Source organism: Ctenopharyngodon idella, chromosome 10, assembly GCF_019924925.1.
Source record: "Ctenopharyngodon idella isolate HZGC_01 chromosome 10, HZGC01, whole genome shotgun sequence".
Classification (NCBI taxonomy): Eukaryota; Metazoa; Chordata; class Actinopteri; order Cypriniformes; family Xenocyprididae; genus Ctenopharyngodon; species Ctenopharyngodon idella.
In genome coordinates, this window is record NC_067229.1 from 4,365,911 (window position 1) to 4,383,047 (window position 17,137).

At 38.1% G+C, this 17,137-nt stretch overlaps 2 protein-coding genes across 5 annotated transcripts in view; both read right to left on the bottom strand.

Moving 5' to 3' along the window:
* LOC127519777 (carcinoembryonic antigen-related cell adhesion molecule 1-like) overlaps positions 1-17,137 on the bottom strand; it is a 220,092-nt gene that overhangs the window by 161,841 nt on the left and 41,114 nt on the right. Inside the window, exons 4-8 of one of the 4 annotated variants that reach the window (XM_051907338.1) lie at positions 8,336-8,478; positions 5,737-6,063; positions 5,253-5,398; positions 4,523-4,576; positions 2,804-2,948 (exon numbers count right to left, since the gene is read on the bottom strand). The exons of 1 other annotated variant lie outside the window; for it this stretch is intronic. In XM_051907338.1, coding sequence (XP_051763298.1) covers positions 4,559-4,576; positions 5,253-5,398; positions 5,737-6,063; positions 8,336-8,478 — 634 coding nt within the window. In that variant the 3' untranslated portion in view covers positions 2,804-2,948; positions 4,523-4,558. 2 more of the 4 variants (XM_051907337.1, XM_051907341.1) reach the window with 2 other exon arrangements.
* LOC127520214 (uncharacterized) overlaps positions 1-17,137 on the bottom strand; it is a 253,678-nt gene that overhangs the window by 126,247 nt on the left and 110,294 nt on the right. The gene's annotated exons all lie outside the window — the stretch shown is intronic.

Sequence of the window (17,137 nt, forward strand, 5' to 3'; positions counted from 1 at the left end):
CGCAGATTGTTTTTTAGTCTCCTGGAACCTGTCGACGACTGACGTTACAGCGTCGCCAAACAGGCCCACAGGAGACAGCGGCGCGTCCATAAGGGCAGTTTTGTCTCTGTCCCTTATGTCCGAGAGGTTCAGCCACAAGTGCCTCTCCGTGGCCACCAAGGCTGCCATAGAGCGACCCACTGACTTGGCCGTCTCTTTGGTGGCACGGAGAGCCAGGTCTGTTGCTTTCCTGAGCTCCTGGATGCACTCAAACGTGGCCTCCCCGCTCTCATCGATTTCCCCCAGCAGGTCAGCTTGATATGCTTGCAGCAGCGACATCGTATGTAAGCACGCTGCTGCCTGGCCTGCTGCCGCATAAGCCTTGCCCACCAAGCCTGATGTTGTCTTTAGGGGCTTAGTGGGCAGCGTCGGGGTTTTTAGGGACGATGCAGATTCGGGCGAGAGATAGCCCGCGAGCGTCTCTTCAACCCGAGGCATCGCCCCATAGCCATGCTGTTTCAGCCCCACTATATTACTATAGATCGATGTTTGGGGGCTGAACACTCTGTATTGAACTGGCCTTCTCCACGATCTCGACACCTCGGTGTGGAGATCGGGGAAGAAAGGCAAACCCCGACGCTGGGGTAGTGACCGGGCAGGGAGAAACCGTTCATCAAGCTTACTTTTCGGTTTCGTCTCAGCTCTCTCTGCTGGCCAGTCGATTTTTAGCTTATCGACAGCCCTAGTCACTACCTCCAAGAGCTCCTCATACGCTGGGGAAGAGGATGGCGGTTCCTCCTCCCCAGCCTCGGCGCTCGCCGCATCAACCTCCTCGGAGGAAGAGAGGTGAAGCGCCGGTGTCTCTCTCCGGGGGGAAGAAACCGCAGCGCGTGCTTCCACCACCAGAGAAGAGACACTGGACCTGGCAGGTGAGGGACGAGATAAGGCTGGGCCCGTCTCCATCCCCTCTGCCAGCTCCATTTGTGAACCCCACGAATGGAGTCTGCGCTGTGCCTCAGCAGCAGCGGGACCCGATCCGCGGGGAACACCAGCCAAGGCACCCTCCTTATCAAAGAGTGCCCGGCGTGATCTTAATACCCTGAGGGTGAGCCGATCGCAATGCACACAGACAGCCCCCTCGAGAGCTGCCTGTGCGTGCTCAACCCCCAGGCAAACAACACACATTTCATGTGTATCCCCCGGTGTCAGATATCTATCGCAGGGATGTACACATTTAACAAAATGCTGCTGTTTTTCGTCCGCCATTTTTTCCCGTGTCTTTTTATATATATATATATATATGGTGCTTGTGAAAACTCTTGTCCTCAGACAAAGAGATTTTAAACAGGCTACTTTCGTTGGTAGACAAACAACACCAAATAAGACACACAAGATAACATAGAGTGCTTGCTGAAGACAACAGAAGCTGGCGATCTCTGCATCCGGGTATGCTTTATAGTTTCCTGGTCCGTGACGTCACCCGCCTCTGACGTCTCGCTACGCGATTGGTTAGATACATGAGTGCTTCAATGACGCAAACACGCAGAAGGTTCCCAATGCGTTATACGCAGCGTCGACAGTTCCCACGAAAGGGAACTTTTATTTCGCTCCACAGCAAATAACTTTAAAACACATTACAAAGCAAACTCTCTAATGTCTGTCTGTTCATATACGTGTGTGTGACTTTTCATTTTGTTTCATATCTCTGCTGCTGGTAAAGTTTACAGACTAGCTTTCTAAACCAACAAGAGTCTGAATCAGTGTAAAATCTGTCTGTTCATCAGGTGTGTTTGGTGATTCAGTGTCAGTGATGGAGGGAGATTCTGTCACTTTATACACCGATCTCACTGAAATATGCGAAGATGAAGATACTGTGGAAATATGGAGCTGAAAACTCTCTCATCGCTAAACGGAAGAAAAAGAAGCAAATCTTCTCCACATTTGATGATGTTCCTGATGGGAGATTCAGAGACAGACTGAAGCTGGACGATCAAACTGGATCTCTGACCATCACAAACATCACAACTGAACATGCTGGACTCTATGAAGTAAAGATAATCACAGCTAAACTGTCATCAAATGCATTCAATATTTCTGTCTATGGTGAGTAAAAAGGTCATTTGTCCTGTGCTTCATGTTTAATTAGCTATTACCATACTGAAATACTTAATTATGTTATAGGTTAAGATGACAGACACAATCACTGCTCATCATCAACACACTGAACCAAAAATAACACTGTTGTGTAGATTTATCAATATTTCTCTCATGTTTTCCAGCTCGTCTGCCTGTTCCTGTCATCAGCAGAGACTCTTCACAATGTTCTTCATCTTCATCATCATCATATTGTTCATTGGTGTGTTTATCTGTCAATGTGGGTCATGTGACTCTCTCCTGGTATTCATAACGGTCTGTAGATGGATCTTTCACAGTAGTGAAGAAACAAGCATTTTTATAGATTCATCTGTATTCCTTTTATTCTCTGATGTTTTACAGCTTGTCTGCCTGTTCCTGTCATCAGCAGTAACTCTTCACAATGTTCTTCATCATCATCATCAAATTGTTCATTGGTGTGTTCAGCTGTGAATGTGAGTCATGTGACTCTCTCCTGGTACAAAGGAAACAGTTTATTGTCCAGCATCAGTGTGTCTGATCTCAGCATCAGTCTCTCTCTACCTCTGGAGGTGGAATATCAGGATAAAAACACCTACAGCTGTGTGCTGAACAATCCCATCAGCAACCAGACTCAACATCTGGACATCATTCAACTCTGTCACACATGTGCAGGTATGATGATATTAATATTGATTTACTCTCAGCTATACATTGCTGATGTCTCATAGTGTTTGTTGTAGATCACACTAATGGCTTATTTTGTCCATTACAGATCAGATCCTACCCTTGTTTTACATAGTGTTGATCTCTGCTGGATCTCTGTTGATTGTTGCTGCAGTCGGGATTTTCTGGATCTGCAAGAAATGTAGAAAAAACGGTCAAGAAGGCAAGTGTTTCCTTTTCACTTTTATTAAAAAGTAAATAAAACTTTGAAAATATACTCTAAATATTTAAATCAACTGACAGGCATAATTATCATTTAATCAATAATTATTGTCATTATTTTGCGGTTAACACCCTCTAGATCATTTATATGAAAATCAACCAAACTAATATGTGTAGATATTGTATTGATTACATTCATTTTAGATTACGTCTATTTGTTTATAATGACACTGGGTGACAGCACTCTTTACTTTAGAGATTTAGCGTTTCTCAAACTACATAAACACTAAAGATACAAAAACATAAATGCAAATCTGCATTTAATTATAAAAAATTCTTTCGCCATTTTCTGAACATAATTTTACATGTTAAGTTGCAGCTGGTGCTCAAATTATAATCTCTATGTATTATGACTTTTGTTGAGCTTCAATGCTAATTAAATGCAAAGTATGCAAATAAATGATTAATGATATGTGCATATTCTGTTAGGATCTTAATGTTATTTAGGTTTAATGTCAAATTAAATTTGTTGATGCCACTTTTTATAAACTGCAGTGTTGAACATTTAATGATAATGTGTGCATTGTTGTTTTATCTCTGAAAGCCCTTTAATAACTCGTTATGATTGAGTTTTGTTATTTTAATGTATCAATTGTTGTTGTAGAAACAGGTCAGAATTATGAGGACGAGATCACTTACGCTGATCCAGCGTTCAAACACATGTAAATCAGTAAGATTATTTATTATTAATTGATGTTGTGTGTCTTTGTATCATTTCAGCAGAGAGTCAGATGTAGATCAGTGTGAACTCTTGTGTTTTTATCTGTAAGATCATCATTCAATGCAAGAAACACTTGTTGTCTTTATACTGTGTTATATGGATCACATCACAGATTGTAATTTTAGAAAGTACTTGGTCAGTTGTACTGGAAATTGCATATGTAAAGCAACTGAGGAACAATAAAAGAGTGCAGGATATCTAAATCTTGTTGATTCTCATGAAACTTGGTTTCCAAACTTTCAAACATTACATTTTTTAAAAGGTTTCCATTAACAAAATTATATTTTTAAGCTTCAGTAAGCATCAGTCGATAGATTTTCCAAAACAGTGCTTAAAATCTCATTACCGCAACAGCCCGAAAAAATCAGTACCATTAGGAAAGCTAATACATTTTTAAAAATGGATTATTAACAGTCATGTACGGTTACTTGAAACTATAAAATAATACATATTTTAAAATGAACATTTTTTTTATTTTTATTTTGACTGATTTCTCTCATTACTGCAACACCAAGTGCACAATTTACAACTTAATATTTTTTATATTTTATTGAAACCTGACATATTTTCAAAATGATGTCGCAAACCTGAAAGAACATAATGTATTTTCTTCACATGCGTTTCAAATCAAACTTCTATTTTTCCATTTATTAAATGAATATAAAATGAACACCTGTTGCGGTAATGATACATAAGTTGTGGAAATGAGAATTAATTAATATTTTTTTTTAAAGTCATATTTTAAGCCACATTCCCATCTACCTCAAAGGAATGTAATTTGGATCAGGTGGTGAGTTATCACAAGTTATCATTCTCCTGTAAAAAAACACAAAAGGTAAAAGTAATGAGGAGGATTGATGTTTCAGTCACACAAACACACAAATATATTACAGACTTTTTTTTTTTTCCTGTTGTTTGTGCAGTGGTTTTCTTTCCCTAAATATTCAACACAGTGTCTTAAACTGCATCGAACTGTCATCTTTTGTACCAAACCTGAAGTACTGCGATTTCAGTATCACATCTAAAATGCTATCTGATATACTGGTGTTTTCTATTAAGACACTTGCTTTCTGAAAAGTGTACTTTTTGTCTCTTGTTTTGACGGCCTCACCGGTGAATATCTGGGGCCAGTTGCATAAACTTAGTTACTATAAGAACTAGTTTGACCAACTAGCAGTTAACGGGTAATCAGTGTTTATTTTCCAATTCCAATTAGACCAATCTATCTTTATATGTAACAGATTTTAAAAATTAGGACCAGTCTTAAAGAAAAAAAAAAAAAAAGTCTAAAACATTTAAGACTAGTCTAAGTGGCTGATGCAACTGGCCACTGCTTCTGTAGTGTTAAAATAAAGGACAAAAAAAGATGACAATGTACATTTACACCACATTATATAGTAATAAAAATGTATTCAAACCACTGTTCTTTTAAAGGTTTTTGTGCACAGTAAATCTCATATATCTTGTTAAATGATCTGTATGGAACACTTACATTGAGTGATACTGCATCATATCTCCTGCAGCGATAGTAAATCACACCAGCAGTTACAGCTGCAACCAGCAGAACACCAACAACTATTGCTGCTACAACACCTGAAGACAGACCTGAACCTGGAACAGCTGGAGACAGACCTGAATCTGAAACAGGTAAAAACAGACAGTCATCATTACAAGAGAGTGAATGATTATACATCCAATATACCAATATCTCTGACTGATATTTACATTTTTCTACTTTGATCATCAGTTGTATGATACTGATTTAACTGATACATCCAGTGGTTTTTATTAGGAACAGCAGCTAATCACTGTGAGATCAACAAGAATTAGTAATATTTAGAATCATTAATAACATTAGTCAAAGTGTTATTGAGTCAAAGCTTCTTTAAAAAAAAAAAAAAAAAAAAAAAAACAGTCCACAACACTTATTAGGTTGGTTTAAAATTCCTCTTTGACTGACTTAATTCTGTACTCACCAGTGAGAGTAACATTGAATCTCTTCACTCTAGTGATGCTGAAGCTGCTGTTGCTGATGATCATCTGTAGTTTATATTCTCCAGAGTCTGTGTTTGTCGTGTTTGTGATGGTCAAAGATCCAGTCTGATGATCCAGCTTCAGTCTGTCTCTGAATCTCTCTTCACACTGATCATCTGTACAGATCTTACTCTGATCTCCAGTGATTTCAGTGATGAGAATCTCATTAAAATACCACGTAATCTGATCATTTGGTTTTCTTATTACATCAGAATCTAAAGTGACAGATTCTCCCTCCTTCATTTCATGTAGTTCAGAAGCAGGAACATCTGAAACACAAACCAACAGGTGCTAAAAATAAACTACAAAAAAATGAAAGAACTGTGAAGATGAAAACCTTTTCCTGACTTTCGACCTGAAAAGAAAAAGTTATGCTTGATTTGTGCTTACAAACATATTTTACATACTTATTTTATATTAAATCCTCATTTAAACAGACAATAGAAGCTGATGAGTTCTCATGATTAGCCGCTCCTTCTGAGTTCAACTGCAGCTTCTAATGAAGAAAATTAACTGTTAAAACTAAGACCCATGCACAACAATGATGATAACTATAAAGATATACCTAAAAATCGCTCTAAATAGCTATGTATAAGAGAAGAGCCGACATCATTAACGATAACAACACAGAGGAACGATATTGCTGGATTCACAGCTGATGAATGATAAAAAACATATAGCCAATCAGCCTGTCAAAGCAAATCAGAAACCATCCTGCTTTAAAGAGTTCAAGCATTTAAAGCTGCAGACGACAAAAAGTTTTTCAGGACGTTATTGTTGTTTCACGTGAATTATTGTCTGTATTCATTGTTAAAACTCAGATTTATGCATCATAAACATACATGCTGCCATGAAAATCACGATTCATTCATTGTTCACGTTGTATATTATTTTCATGGATTTGCAGAGTTATCATTTTTAATTTTCCTAGTCAGACAATTAACATTTACCTGAACTTTAGCTTAAAGTTTATTAAAACTTCACATTTTGACTGTGTGACGGACAATTATGAATCAAATCACTGAGAATCTGAAATGAATGCGGGTCCTCTAATAAAGAACAGAGGTAATGTGTAAGCAATGGCTCAACATCACCATGCAATTTCGAGAGTGAATAATGCATTTAGGTGTCAATGTCACTTCTGAAATTTTGCAGAGTGTAATTGGCCATCGGGTGTCTTAACAGCATGAAAAACAAAACTTTTATACAGTGGATTATTTATAGCCTCAAAAGCATGCAAAGACTGTTACCTTTACAATCACGATCTCGATCTCACAAAGTTCCAGTGTCTACGCTGCATAACGATTTGATATGATGACAGGATTCACGAGCAGAACAAAAACTCTGTTTTGAGTGGTGACTGGATTCTAACTTATAGGTGCAATATGTAGGATTTTCTGTCCGCTAGAGGTCTATTCAAAACAAAGGCATAGCTTGATGACGGCAAGTTCGAGCACGGAATCTTGGGACATTCAATTCAATTCAATTCAATTCACATTTATTTGTATAGCGCTTTTCACATGTGGTCTTCATCTCACAGCCGGTGGAAAATAAATGTGATAGGACCCGGGAAGAAATCATGTTCATGGATGCCATTATTAACGTTACTGTAGTCTGAAGCAGAGCAGGACCGAGTGTTGTGGGAGCTGAACGAGGCCGCTGGAGCGATTGTTAACGAGAGATGAACGCAACACACGCCGCGAGCAGCGGAACTTTTATTATGCCACAGTCGCCGGCGCCGCTTCCGCTTTTCCGGTCATGAGTATGAGGTAATGCAGCTCTGTTTATCATATTAGATACATTTGAGTGTGTTGAAAATGATGTTATAACTTATAACGTTACTCTGTGCGTTCGCTCGGTGGCTGCTGTGAGACACTTGTTGCACACTGCAGTAAACTAGATCGATTTAGGAATATCTTATTAAATGCTGGATGGCTTGTGTTGATAAATGGCATGCAATTAATTTTAAAACGTATTGTATGATGGAGAAAATGCTGTATTACTGTTACTAAAAATAAAGCTGCATCTGATTATGCTATGTTAGCTACTTCACAAAATAGTGTTTTTCTCTGAGGCATGGTAAAGCATGGTACTCGCAAAAAAATCAAGAAAATTAGATTTAAACAAGGCTAAACGTGCTGAGCTATATAACAATAATTCGTTTTCTGTCTATAAATGTAACCAAACAGTTGTTCCCTTGTCTATTAAAACATGTAATATATTAAAGCGTCTTTGGTGTTTCCATGGTTTCTACAAAATAAAACCGGAAACCGAGGGTGCTTATATTAAATTTGACTTTGTGATGTTTTTTACCCATAATTTGAATTTTAAAAAAAAAAATATATATATATATATATATATATATATGTATGTGTGTGTATATATATATATATTTGTGCTCAAACATCAATTATGTTGTGAGATAATCTGAACCTGAAAAGCAAGTTTATAAAGCTTATCTGTCTACAATAGCCTACAAAAACCAAGAAACACATTAAAAATGTATTTTAAACATATATAAACTGCATTTAAATGACTCACCAGTGACAGTAACGTTGAAGGTCTTGTCAGTGCTGCTGCTTCTGCTGATGATCTTCAGTTCATAAAGTCCAGAGTCTGTGTTTGTGGTGTTTGTGATGGTCAGAGATCCAGTCTGATGATCCAGCTTCAGTCTGTCTCTGAATCTCTCAGTACCTTCATTACACCGAACATCTGTACAGATCGTACTGAGATCTCCACTGATCTGAGCGATGCGAATGTCATTCAAATACCATTTAATAACTTCTTGTTGGTTTGTTTTAACACCAGTGTGAAAAGTGACTGAATCTCTTTCTTTCACTGAAACTTCATATGTATCCACACCAGACGCACCTGAAGAAGAAACAGAAGTCAAACAAAAATATACAATAGTGCTGTAATTTTTCCCCTTACATATCACAAAGTCTTTGAATAAAGAAATATGCCTGGATTGAAAATGACACACAATCCACATCCTGATTCAAGATTACCCCAAAAAATAAGATAATTATGTTATTTTCCACCGTATTAAGACAGATAATACAATGCCATGCTTTTCTACAAAATATTGTTAGAATCCCAATAACGTTCTGGCTACATTATAGCCTAATTTACAAGCAGAAACTTTTATCATTACATTCAAGCTACATTTGACCAGCTTATGCACTGATGCAAAATAAATTTTTACTGACTATATCAACTTTTTACAATAGTATCCAGCTGCAGAACCGCAGCTTCAGAACCGGAAGTGAGAAAGTGGGCTTAAACAGTCATAGTTGCACTACCCATACACATCATTTTCTTTTGTTTAATATAAGCTGTTTTTACATGGATTTTGATCAGATTGACGTCTACAATATTTACCAACAATACTTTTAAATAAAGATGCTTTTCTGTTCATATATGCATAAGATATGATGTACAATGAGGATTTTTAATTACCATGTTAATGGACAATACAAACTATTTTTTGTTAGTTCATACAGCATGAACTAATTTGTATAAACTAAGAACAAATCCTTTTAACCATATAATTTTGAAAATATATTAATAAATGTGTAACCATATAACATGTCTCCCTTGACTGTATGTGATAATATTATTTCTGTATGTTCATGTTGTGTACTTGTGACAAATAGTAGCCTACTTAAAGACACAGAGGTATAGGCCTACGTGTATTTAATCACTGCAAATCCTTGAACAAGTGAAACATGCATTTGAGCCAATGAGACATTTGACAACAGGTGTGTGATATTTCTGTCATGATGTGGTGAAAGAATATATATATGTATATGTATATATATGTGTGTGTGTATATATATATATATATATATATATATATATATATATATATATTACTGCTCAAAAAAAATTAAAGGAACACTTTTTAATCATAGAATAGCGTCAAGTCAGTTAAACTCCTGGGATATTGATCTGGTCAGTTAAGTAGCAAAGGGGGTTGTTAATCAGTTTCAGCTGCTTTGGTGTTTATGAAATTAACAACAGGTGCATTAGATGGGCAACAATGAGACGACCCCCAAAACAGGAATGGTTTTACAGGTGGAGGCCACTGACATTTTTTCCCTACTCATCTTTTCTGACTGTTTTTCACTAGTTTTGCATTTGGCTAGGGTCACTGTCACTACTGGTAGCATGAGGCGATACCTGGACCCTACAGACCCTCCCTGGTTGCACAGGCAGTCCAAATCCTCCAGGATTGTACATCAATACCTGCCATTGCCAGAAGCTTTGCTGTATCTCCCAGCACAGTCTCAAGAGCATGGAGGTGATTCCAGGAGACAGGCAGTTACTCTAGGAGAGCTGGACAGGGCCGTAGAAGGTCATTAACCCATCAGCAGGACCGGTACCTGCTCCTTTGTGCAAGGAGGAACAGGATGAGCACTGCCAGAGCCTTACAATATGACTTCCAGCAGGGCACTGGTGTGAATGTCTCTGACCAAACAACCAGAAACGGACTTCATGAGGGTGGCCTGAGGGCCCAACATCCTCTAGTGGGCCGTGTGCTCACTGCCCGGCACCGTGGACCTCGATTGGCACCAGAATTGGCAGGTCTGCCACTGGCGCCCTGTGCTTTTCACAGATGAGAGCAGGTTCACCCTGAGCATGTGACAGACGTGAAAGGATCTGGAGAAGCCGTGGAGAACGTTATGCTGCCTGTAACATTGTTCAGCATGACCGGTTTGGTGCTGGGTCAGTGATGGTCTGGGGAGGCATATCCATGGAGGGACGCACAGACCTCTACAGGCTAGACAATGGCACCCTGACTGCCATTAGGTATCAGGATGAAATCCTTGTACCCATTGTCAGACCCTACTCTGGTGCAGTGGGTCCTGGGTTCCTCCTGGTGCACGACAATGTCTAGCCTCATGCGGCGAGAGTGCATGCAGTTCCTGGAGGATGAAGGAATTGATACCATTGAATCGCCCCCACGCCTGACATAAATCCAACAGAACACCTCAGGGACTTTATGTTTCGGTCCATCCAACACCGCCAGGTTGCACCTCAGCCTGTCCAGGAGCTCAGTGATGCCCTGGTCCAGATCTGGGAGGAAATACCCCAGGACCCCGTCCGTTGTTTCATTAGGAGCATGCCCCGATGTTGTCAAGCATGCGTACAAGCACATAGGGGCCATACAAACATGCATCATTTTTTCACTTTGATTTTCAAGGTGTCTTTGAATTCAGCCCTCTGTAGGTTGATCATTTTCATTTCCATCAAACGATGTGGCATCCTTTAGTTCCTAACACATTACCCAGTCCATATCAGTAAAGATATCCAGCATGATATTTTTCCCCATTGAGATCTGATGTGTTTTCAGTATTCCTATATTTGTTTTTGAGCAGTATATATATTTATATTAAGTGTTTATCTGCTAAAAAATTTGAATCTGTTCACATATTTCACATTTTATCATTAAAGCTTTTTTTGCATTTGTCAAAAGATATTATTCATGTTAATATTAAATAAATATTAATTAATAAAAACATATTCATTTTGTTTTCAGGGATAAAAAGACTGGCCTTTCTGCAGAAATTAAACATCAACATTTTTGTGTTTTAAGATGATTATTTGTTGTTTGCATATTTTGATTTTTATTACGAGCCGTTTCAATATGTTTTAAACCTATTATTTTAGAAATATTTTTTAAATATCCTATTTGTTTTCATACAGAGAAACATGTTTCATTTGTTCAAGGCCTTGTATTAAATGGTTATTTTTATTTGACATTAATTATGTTATGTAATCTAAGTATTATTTGTAACAAAATGAACATGAAAGAAATTAAATATACAGTCAAATGGGAAACACTTTATGTTACACATTTATTAATATATGTTTAAAATAATTTAAAAAAAAAAAAAAAACGTGTATAGTTGTAGTATCATTGAAGTAGCCTAACAATAAACTACAGTGCTTGTATCCATTAACAATAAATCTTCTCATACTCTGTCGATAAGTATTATTTGTAACAGCATGAACGTGAAGGAAATAATATTAGTCAAATGGGGGGAAAAAACACTTTACAACAAACTTTTATTATTATTTTTTCAATAAAAACGGTGTATAGTTGCAGGCTATATCCTTTAAGTATAAACTAGCCTACTGTGTTTGTATCCATTCATTGACATTAAGCATGATCAATAGGCTATGTTTTAAAATTTTCCTCTTTGTACATCATGATATCTTATGCATATTATATGAACAGAAAAGTGTCTTTATTTAAAGGTAGTCTATTGTTGGTCAATTTTGTAGACATCGATCCTATCAAAATCCATGTGAAAACATCTCATATGTAACAAAAGAAAATTACATGTATGGGAAGCACAACTATGTTTAAGCTGTTTTTTTAACTGCAACGCCCAGGTTCTGATATGCTGCGGGCCTGTAGTGCAGTTATTTACAAGGACATCATTTTCACGCTAATGAAACTGCGTTTTATCTGCGTTAGTTTTTTTTTTTTTTTTTTTAAGGGTTAAGGGTTTTATTTTTAAAAGGAGGTCTTTTCCATAATAATCCCACCATCATTACAGCCCCTATACGATGCGCTAACAGACAGGCTTAATATCGAAAGAAAGAATGTAAAGGTCTTACCATTGTCGATGAATAAAAAGATAACTGGAAGCAAATTAAAGAGAAGTTCCATATTTCCCCTTCAGACAAACGAATGCAGATTTTTGTTTCATAAAAGAATTTATATTGTTCTATTCTACGCAGCCGCATCACTAGCTGCCTCCCTAAAGAGTACAGTGACGTGAACGCGCCTGTGGTTTTCTATATGCAAAAAAGGATTGTTCTGTTAGTAAAATATTTTTTTTACATCCTGTTTTATCGCGTTAGTATAGCCTATCACACTGGTTGTTTGTTCTTAACCCTCAGACTGGATTTTATTTTAAATACTGCTGAACAGCGGTTTTAAAGGTATAGTTCACCCAAAAATGATAATTCTGTCCTTACTCATATATAGTTCTTATATAGTGCTCACTCACATCTTAACGAGCTGGAACACAGGTCAGGTGACACTTCCAAACCTAAGAGCAACAGGGAAGCGGAGAATACACAGAGGCAAGCAATACAAAACACATACGTTCCTATGAATGCAACACAGAGTATACTTTAAAGTGTACCTTCATAAACTAAAAAATGTACCGTATTTAACTAGTAAACTACCAGTATACCTGTGAGTTCAACTACTAGTACACTGATATTAGAATACATATTACATAAAGTATACTTAAAGTCCCCCTGTAGTCAATATCCCTTAAAATTCATCTTTGATCACCAAAATGACATTTAAACGTTCTTCCAGTGAAAAAAAAATGCCTTAAAATAGTCTGAATGTAACTCAATACCCTTGCTTCATATGTGGAAACATGCATATGCAAATTCGCCCCGCCTCCACTCACATCAGCTCAGAGATCCACTCGGTAAACGCCGCATGATGGTATCACTCTTTAAAATGTTGGACACATAATGGTAATTAATATGATTAGCCTTTTGTTTGACTACTATCAAACAGCTAATAATGTGTTGCTAATGTAACACAAACCATGTTCCCGTTCACCATCTCAGAGTCAGCTGCCTTATCCTTAACCTCAGTGGAGAAAGACAGGTCATCATAATGTAATATACATAATATATGCACAATTCACCAGCTATATTGCTAAATGTACACATTATTTATCAGTAGAAAAATATATTGGGATACTAATCATTGAGACTATCATTGCAGTCAAAGTCAATGATATGCTAAATCATGCTGGTACATTGACATGATTGGTTACAAGGTAGTTTGTGATGTAAGAAACACCAGCGATTTCAAACCGTGGGTCTTTTTTTCACTGCAGTTTTAAGGAGAAAATACTCAGCGATGGTGTTGACTTATGAATTTGCACATGGTTTGTCTTAAAGCATATTAAAACACCTCATAGTCATAACAACAATGAAAACTTGATTTTCACCACAGGGATCTTTAAAATATACTTGGACTTTACTTAAGGATAGTTGATAAAATTAGCATATTTATTATAAGGAGAGCTCAGGGAAATGTTGCAGGTCCCAGTAAATGACATAGAGAGGTTGTTGTTGGTCAGTTGGTCCAAAGCATCTAGGCTATAAAAAGCATGTATCTCATGAGAGGAGACAATGAAAAGCATTACAACTACTTTACCCCTTGAACTCTTCACTTAAAAATGAATAAAGTTGGCTTTAAGTGCTGTTACAACCAGTCTGACTCAGGGCGAAGTAATAAACTGGGAGGCAACATACACTATATTGCCAAAAGTATTGGGACACCCCTCCAAATCACTGAATTCAGGTGTTCCAATCACTTCCATGGCCACAGGTGTATAAAATCAAGCACCTAGGCATGCAGACTGCTTCTACAAACATTTGTGAAAGAATGGGTCGCTCTCAGGAGCTCAGTGAATTCAAGTGTGGTACCGTGATAGGTTGCCACCTGTGCAATAAGTCCATTCAGGGAAATTTCCTCACTACTAAATATTCCACGGTCAACTGTTAGTGGTATCATAACAAAGTGGAAGCAATTGGGAACAACAGCAACTCAGCCACGAAATGGTAGGCCACGTAAAAATCACAGAGTGGGGTCAGCGCATGCTGAGGCACACAGTGCGCAGAAGTCATCAACTTTCTGCAGAGTCAATAGCTACAGACCTCCAAACTTCGTGTGACCTTCAGATTAGCTCCAGAACAGTGCGTAGAGAGCTTCATGGAATGGGTTTCCATGGCCGAGCAGCTGCATCCAAGCCTTACATCGCCAAGAGCAATGCAAAGTGTCGGATGCAGTGGTGTAAAGCACGCCGCCACTGGACTCTAGAGCAGTGGAGACGTGTTCTCTGGAGTGACGAATCACGCTTCTCTGTCTGGCAATCTGATGGACGAGTCTGGGTTTGGTGGTTGCCAGAAGAACGGTACTTGCCTGACTGCATTGTGCCAAATGTAAAGTTTGGTGGAGGGGGGATTATGGTGTGTGGTTGTTTTTTTCAGGGGTTGGGCTTGGCCCCTTACTTCCAGTGAAAGGAACTCTTAATGCTTCAGCATACCAAGACATTTTGGACAATTTCATGCTCCCAACTTTGTGGGAACAGTTTGGGGATGGCCCTTTCCTGTTCCAACATGACTGCGCTGCAGTGCACAAAGCAAGGTCCATAAAGACATGGATGAGCGAGTTTAGTGTGGAGGAACTTGACTGGCCTGCACCTGATAGAACACCTTTGGGATGAATTAGAGCGGAGACTGTGAGCCAGGCCTTCACGCCAAAATCACTGCCTGACCAATGCGCTTCTAGAAGAATGTTCAAAAATTCCCATAAACACACTCCTAAACCTTGTGGAAAGCTTTCCCAGAAGAGTTGAGGCTGTTATAGCTGCAAAGGGTGGGCCAACTCCATATTAAACCCTACAGATTAAGAATGGGATGTCATTAAGTTCATGTGCACGTAAAGGCAGGCGTCCCAAAACTTTTGGCAATATAGTGTACAAACTGAATTAACACAAAAGTAAATATTTATTAAGGTAATACATAAATGAATTAAGCAAACAACATTAAACAGGAAACAAAAAAAAAAACAAAAAAAACTAATGAATACACAAAAACTCCTGGTGTTGGAGAGGCCTCCAGCAACAAACAAACTGGGAGAGAAAGAGCTTTTCATCAGTCGATAAACCACAGCACCTGCTGCTTGACTCCAGCCTGCAAAGACACAAAGAGAGAACACAACACAAAAGTCAAAAATTGCAAATAAGGGGACAGAAGGGATAACCATAACAGTAGATACTGGCAGTAGTCAAATGATATTATGATCATGAGTCAATAGGAATAGTTGAGTCATAATCCAAAACATGGGAAAAGTTACTGTACATATGTTATTTATTTAGTTGTTCTAAGTATCTGTATTTTTTTTTCAACTTATTTATGAATACTGTTGTTTAAAAGCCGGGACGCGGCAAGTCGATGTCAAAGAACTAGCGGGATGAAAGCTGACCATGTTGTCGCCTCTCATCAACTGTGTCCTGCGGCTGCATATAGGAAATAGAGGTCTGCACAGGCTCTAAACTGAAGCCCGTACCTGAGATCATTTGACCCAGGACTGTTAAAGGGGTCATGAATTGAGAAATGAAAACATGAAAACTTTTCCTTGAGCTTTTGATATATTAGAGGTCATCATACTATACGAATATCCTGTAAGTTTCAGAATTGAAAACTTCCTTGTTAGTCCAAAAACAGCTTTTATTGACACCAGGCCCATTGAACAAATCGTCCTGGAATGTGCAGATAGGTGAAACACCGTCTCCGCAGAAGAAATCAATACCTACTTCATCATTGCAACGTTAGCCCCGCCTACTGGTGTGTTAGTGAGAAGAGAGATACAGGACTAAAAATAACGTTACCTTTCAAAGGATCCTAATGCTAGGAATATGGTTATTTATTTTCAACAATGTTGAAAAAAAAAATCAATCGCATTTCGGCGCAGGCTTTGCAAACAGACTTTTACGATATGGACTCGACAGTAATGCAACAACATGTAAGTAACTGTGTTGATTCTAATGCCTGATCTCATGTACATTCAGATGTTCTTTGTCTATGTGTCTATGTGTCAACTTCACATTGTTTCTAGTAGTAGGATAAAAATAATCTGTTATATAATTAGTGATTAAATTATATTTAGAAAGCAATCAAAGAACGCTTCCTTTACAATCTCTGGAGCTGTCAATCAAACAGTGCGAGTTTATCAGTGACTGAGTTCTGCAGTTCCAAAACTCATGTTTTATTCAATGAGTCTCTTAGTTATATCGCGTTTGCACTGTTAGTTACAATGAAAGCATTCGTTAGTTTTAGTGACGAGATCACTACTCTCATGTGCTCAACAACATGTCTGTGATCGGCTACAATCTTCATCACTGCATCCTTTCGAGAGAGTAATACTTAGCTATTTCAAATGCAAAGAAGTTAGCCAATCACAGCAGTGGGCGTTTACACTGAAGTCTCACAGCAGACACGCCCCTTAAAACAGAGCGTTCAAATCAGAGGGCTGAAGGAAAAATGCCTTTTATTTCTAAATTTTGACCGTTTTTATGTAAAAACATACTAACATTATAAGTGCACCCCAGGAAACATTATAAAACAATGCAGTTCATGACCCCTTTAACCCCTTAGCATTCATAAGGTCTCTTTTGAAAGGAATGTGTACCATGAGTCATACAGTGGAACGCTAACAGGTTAAAGTTTAAGACTAAACCTGAAATCTGTCGCTCTCGAGATGTACCTGTATTCTTGCTATCATAAGCT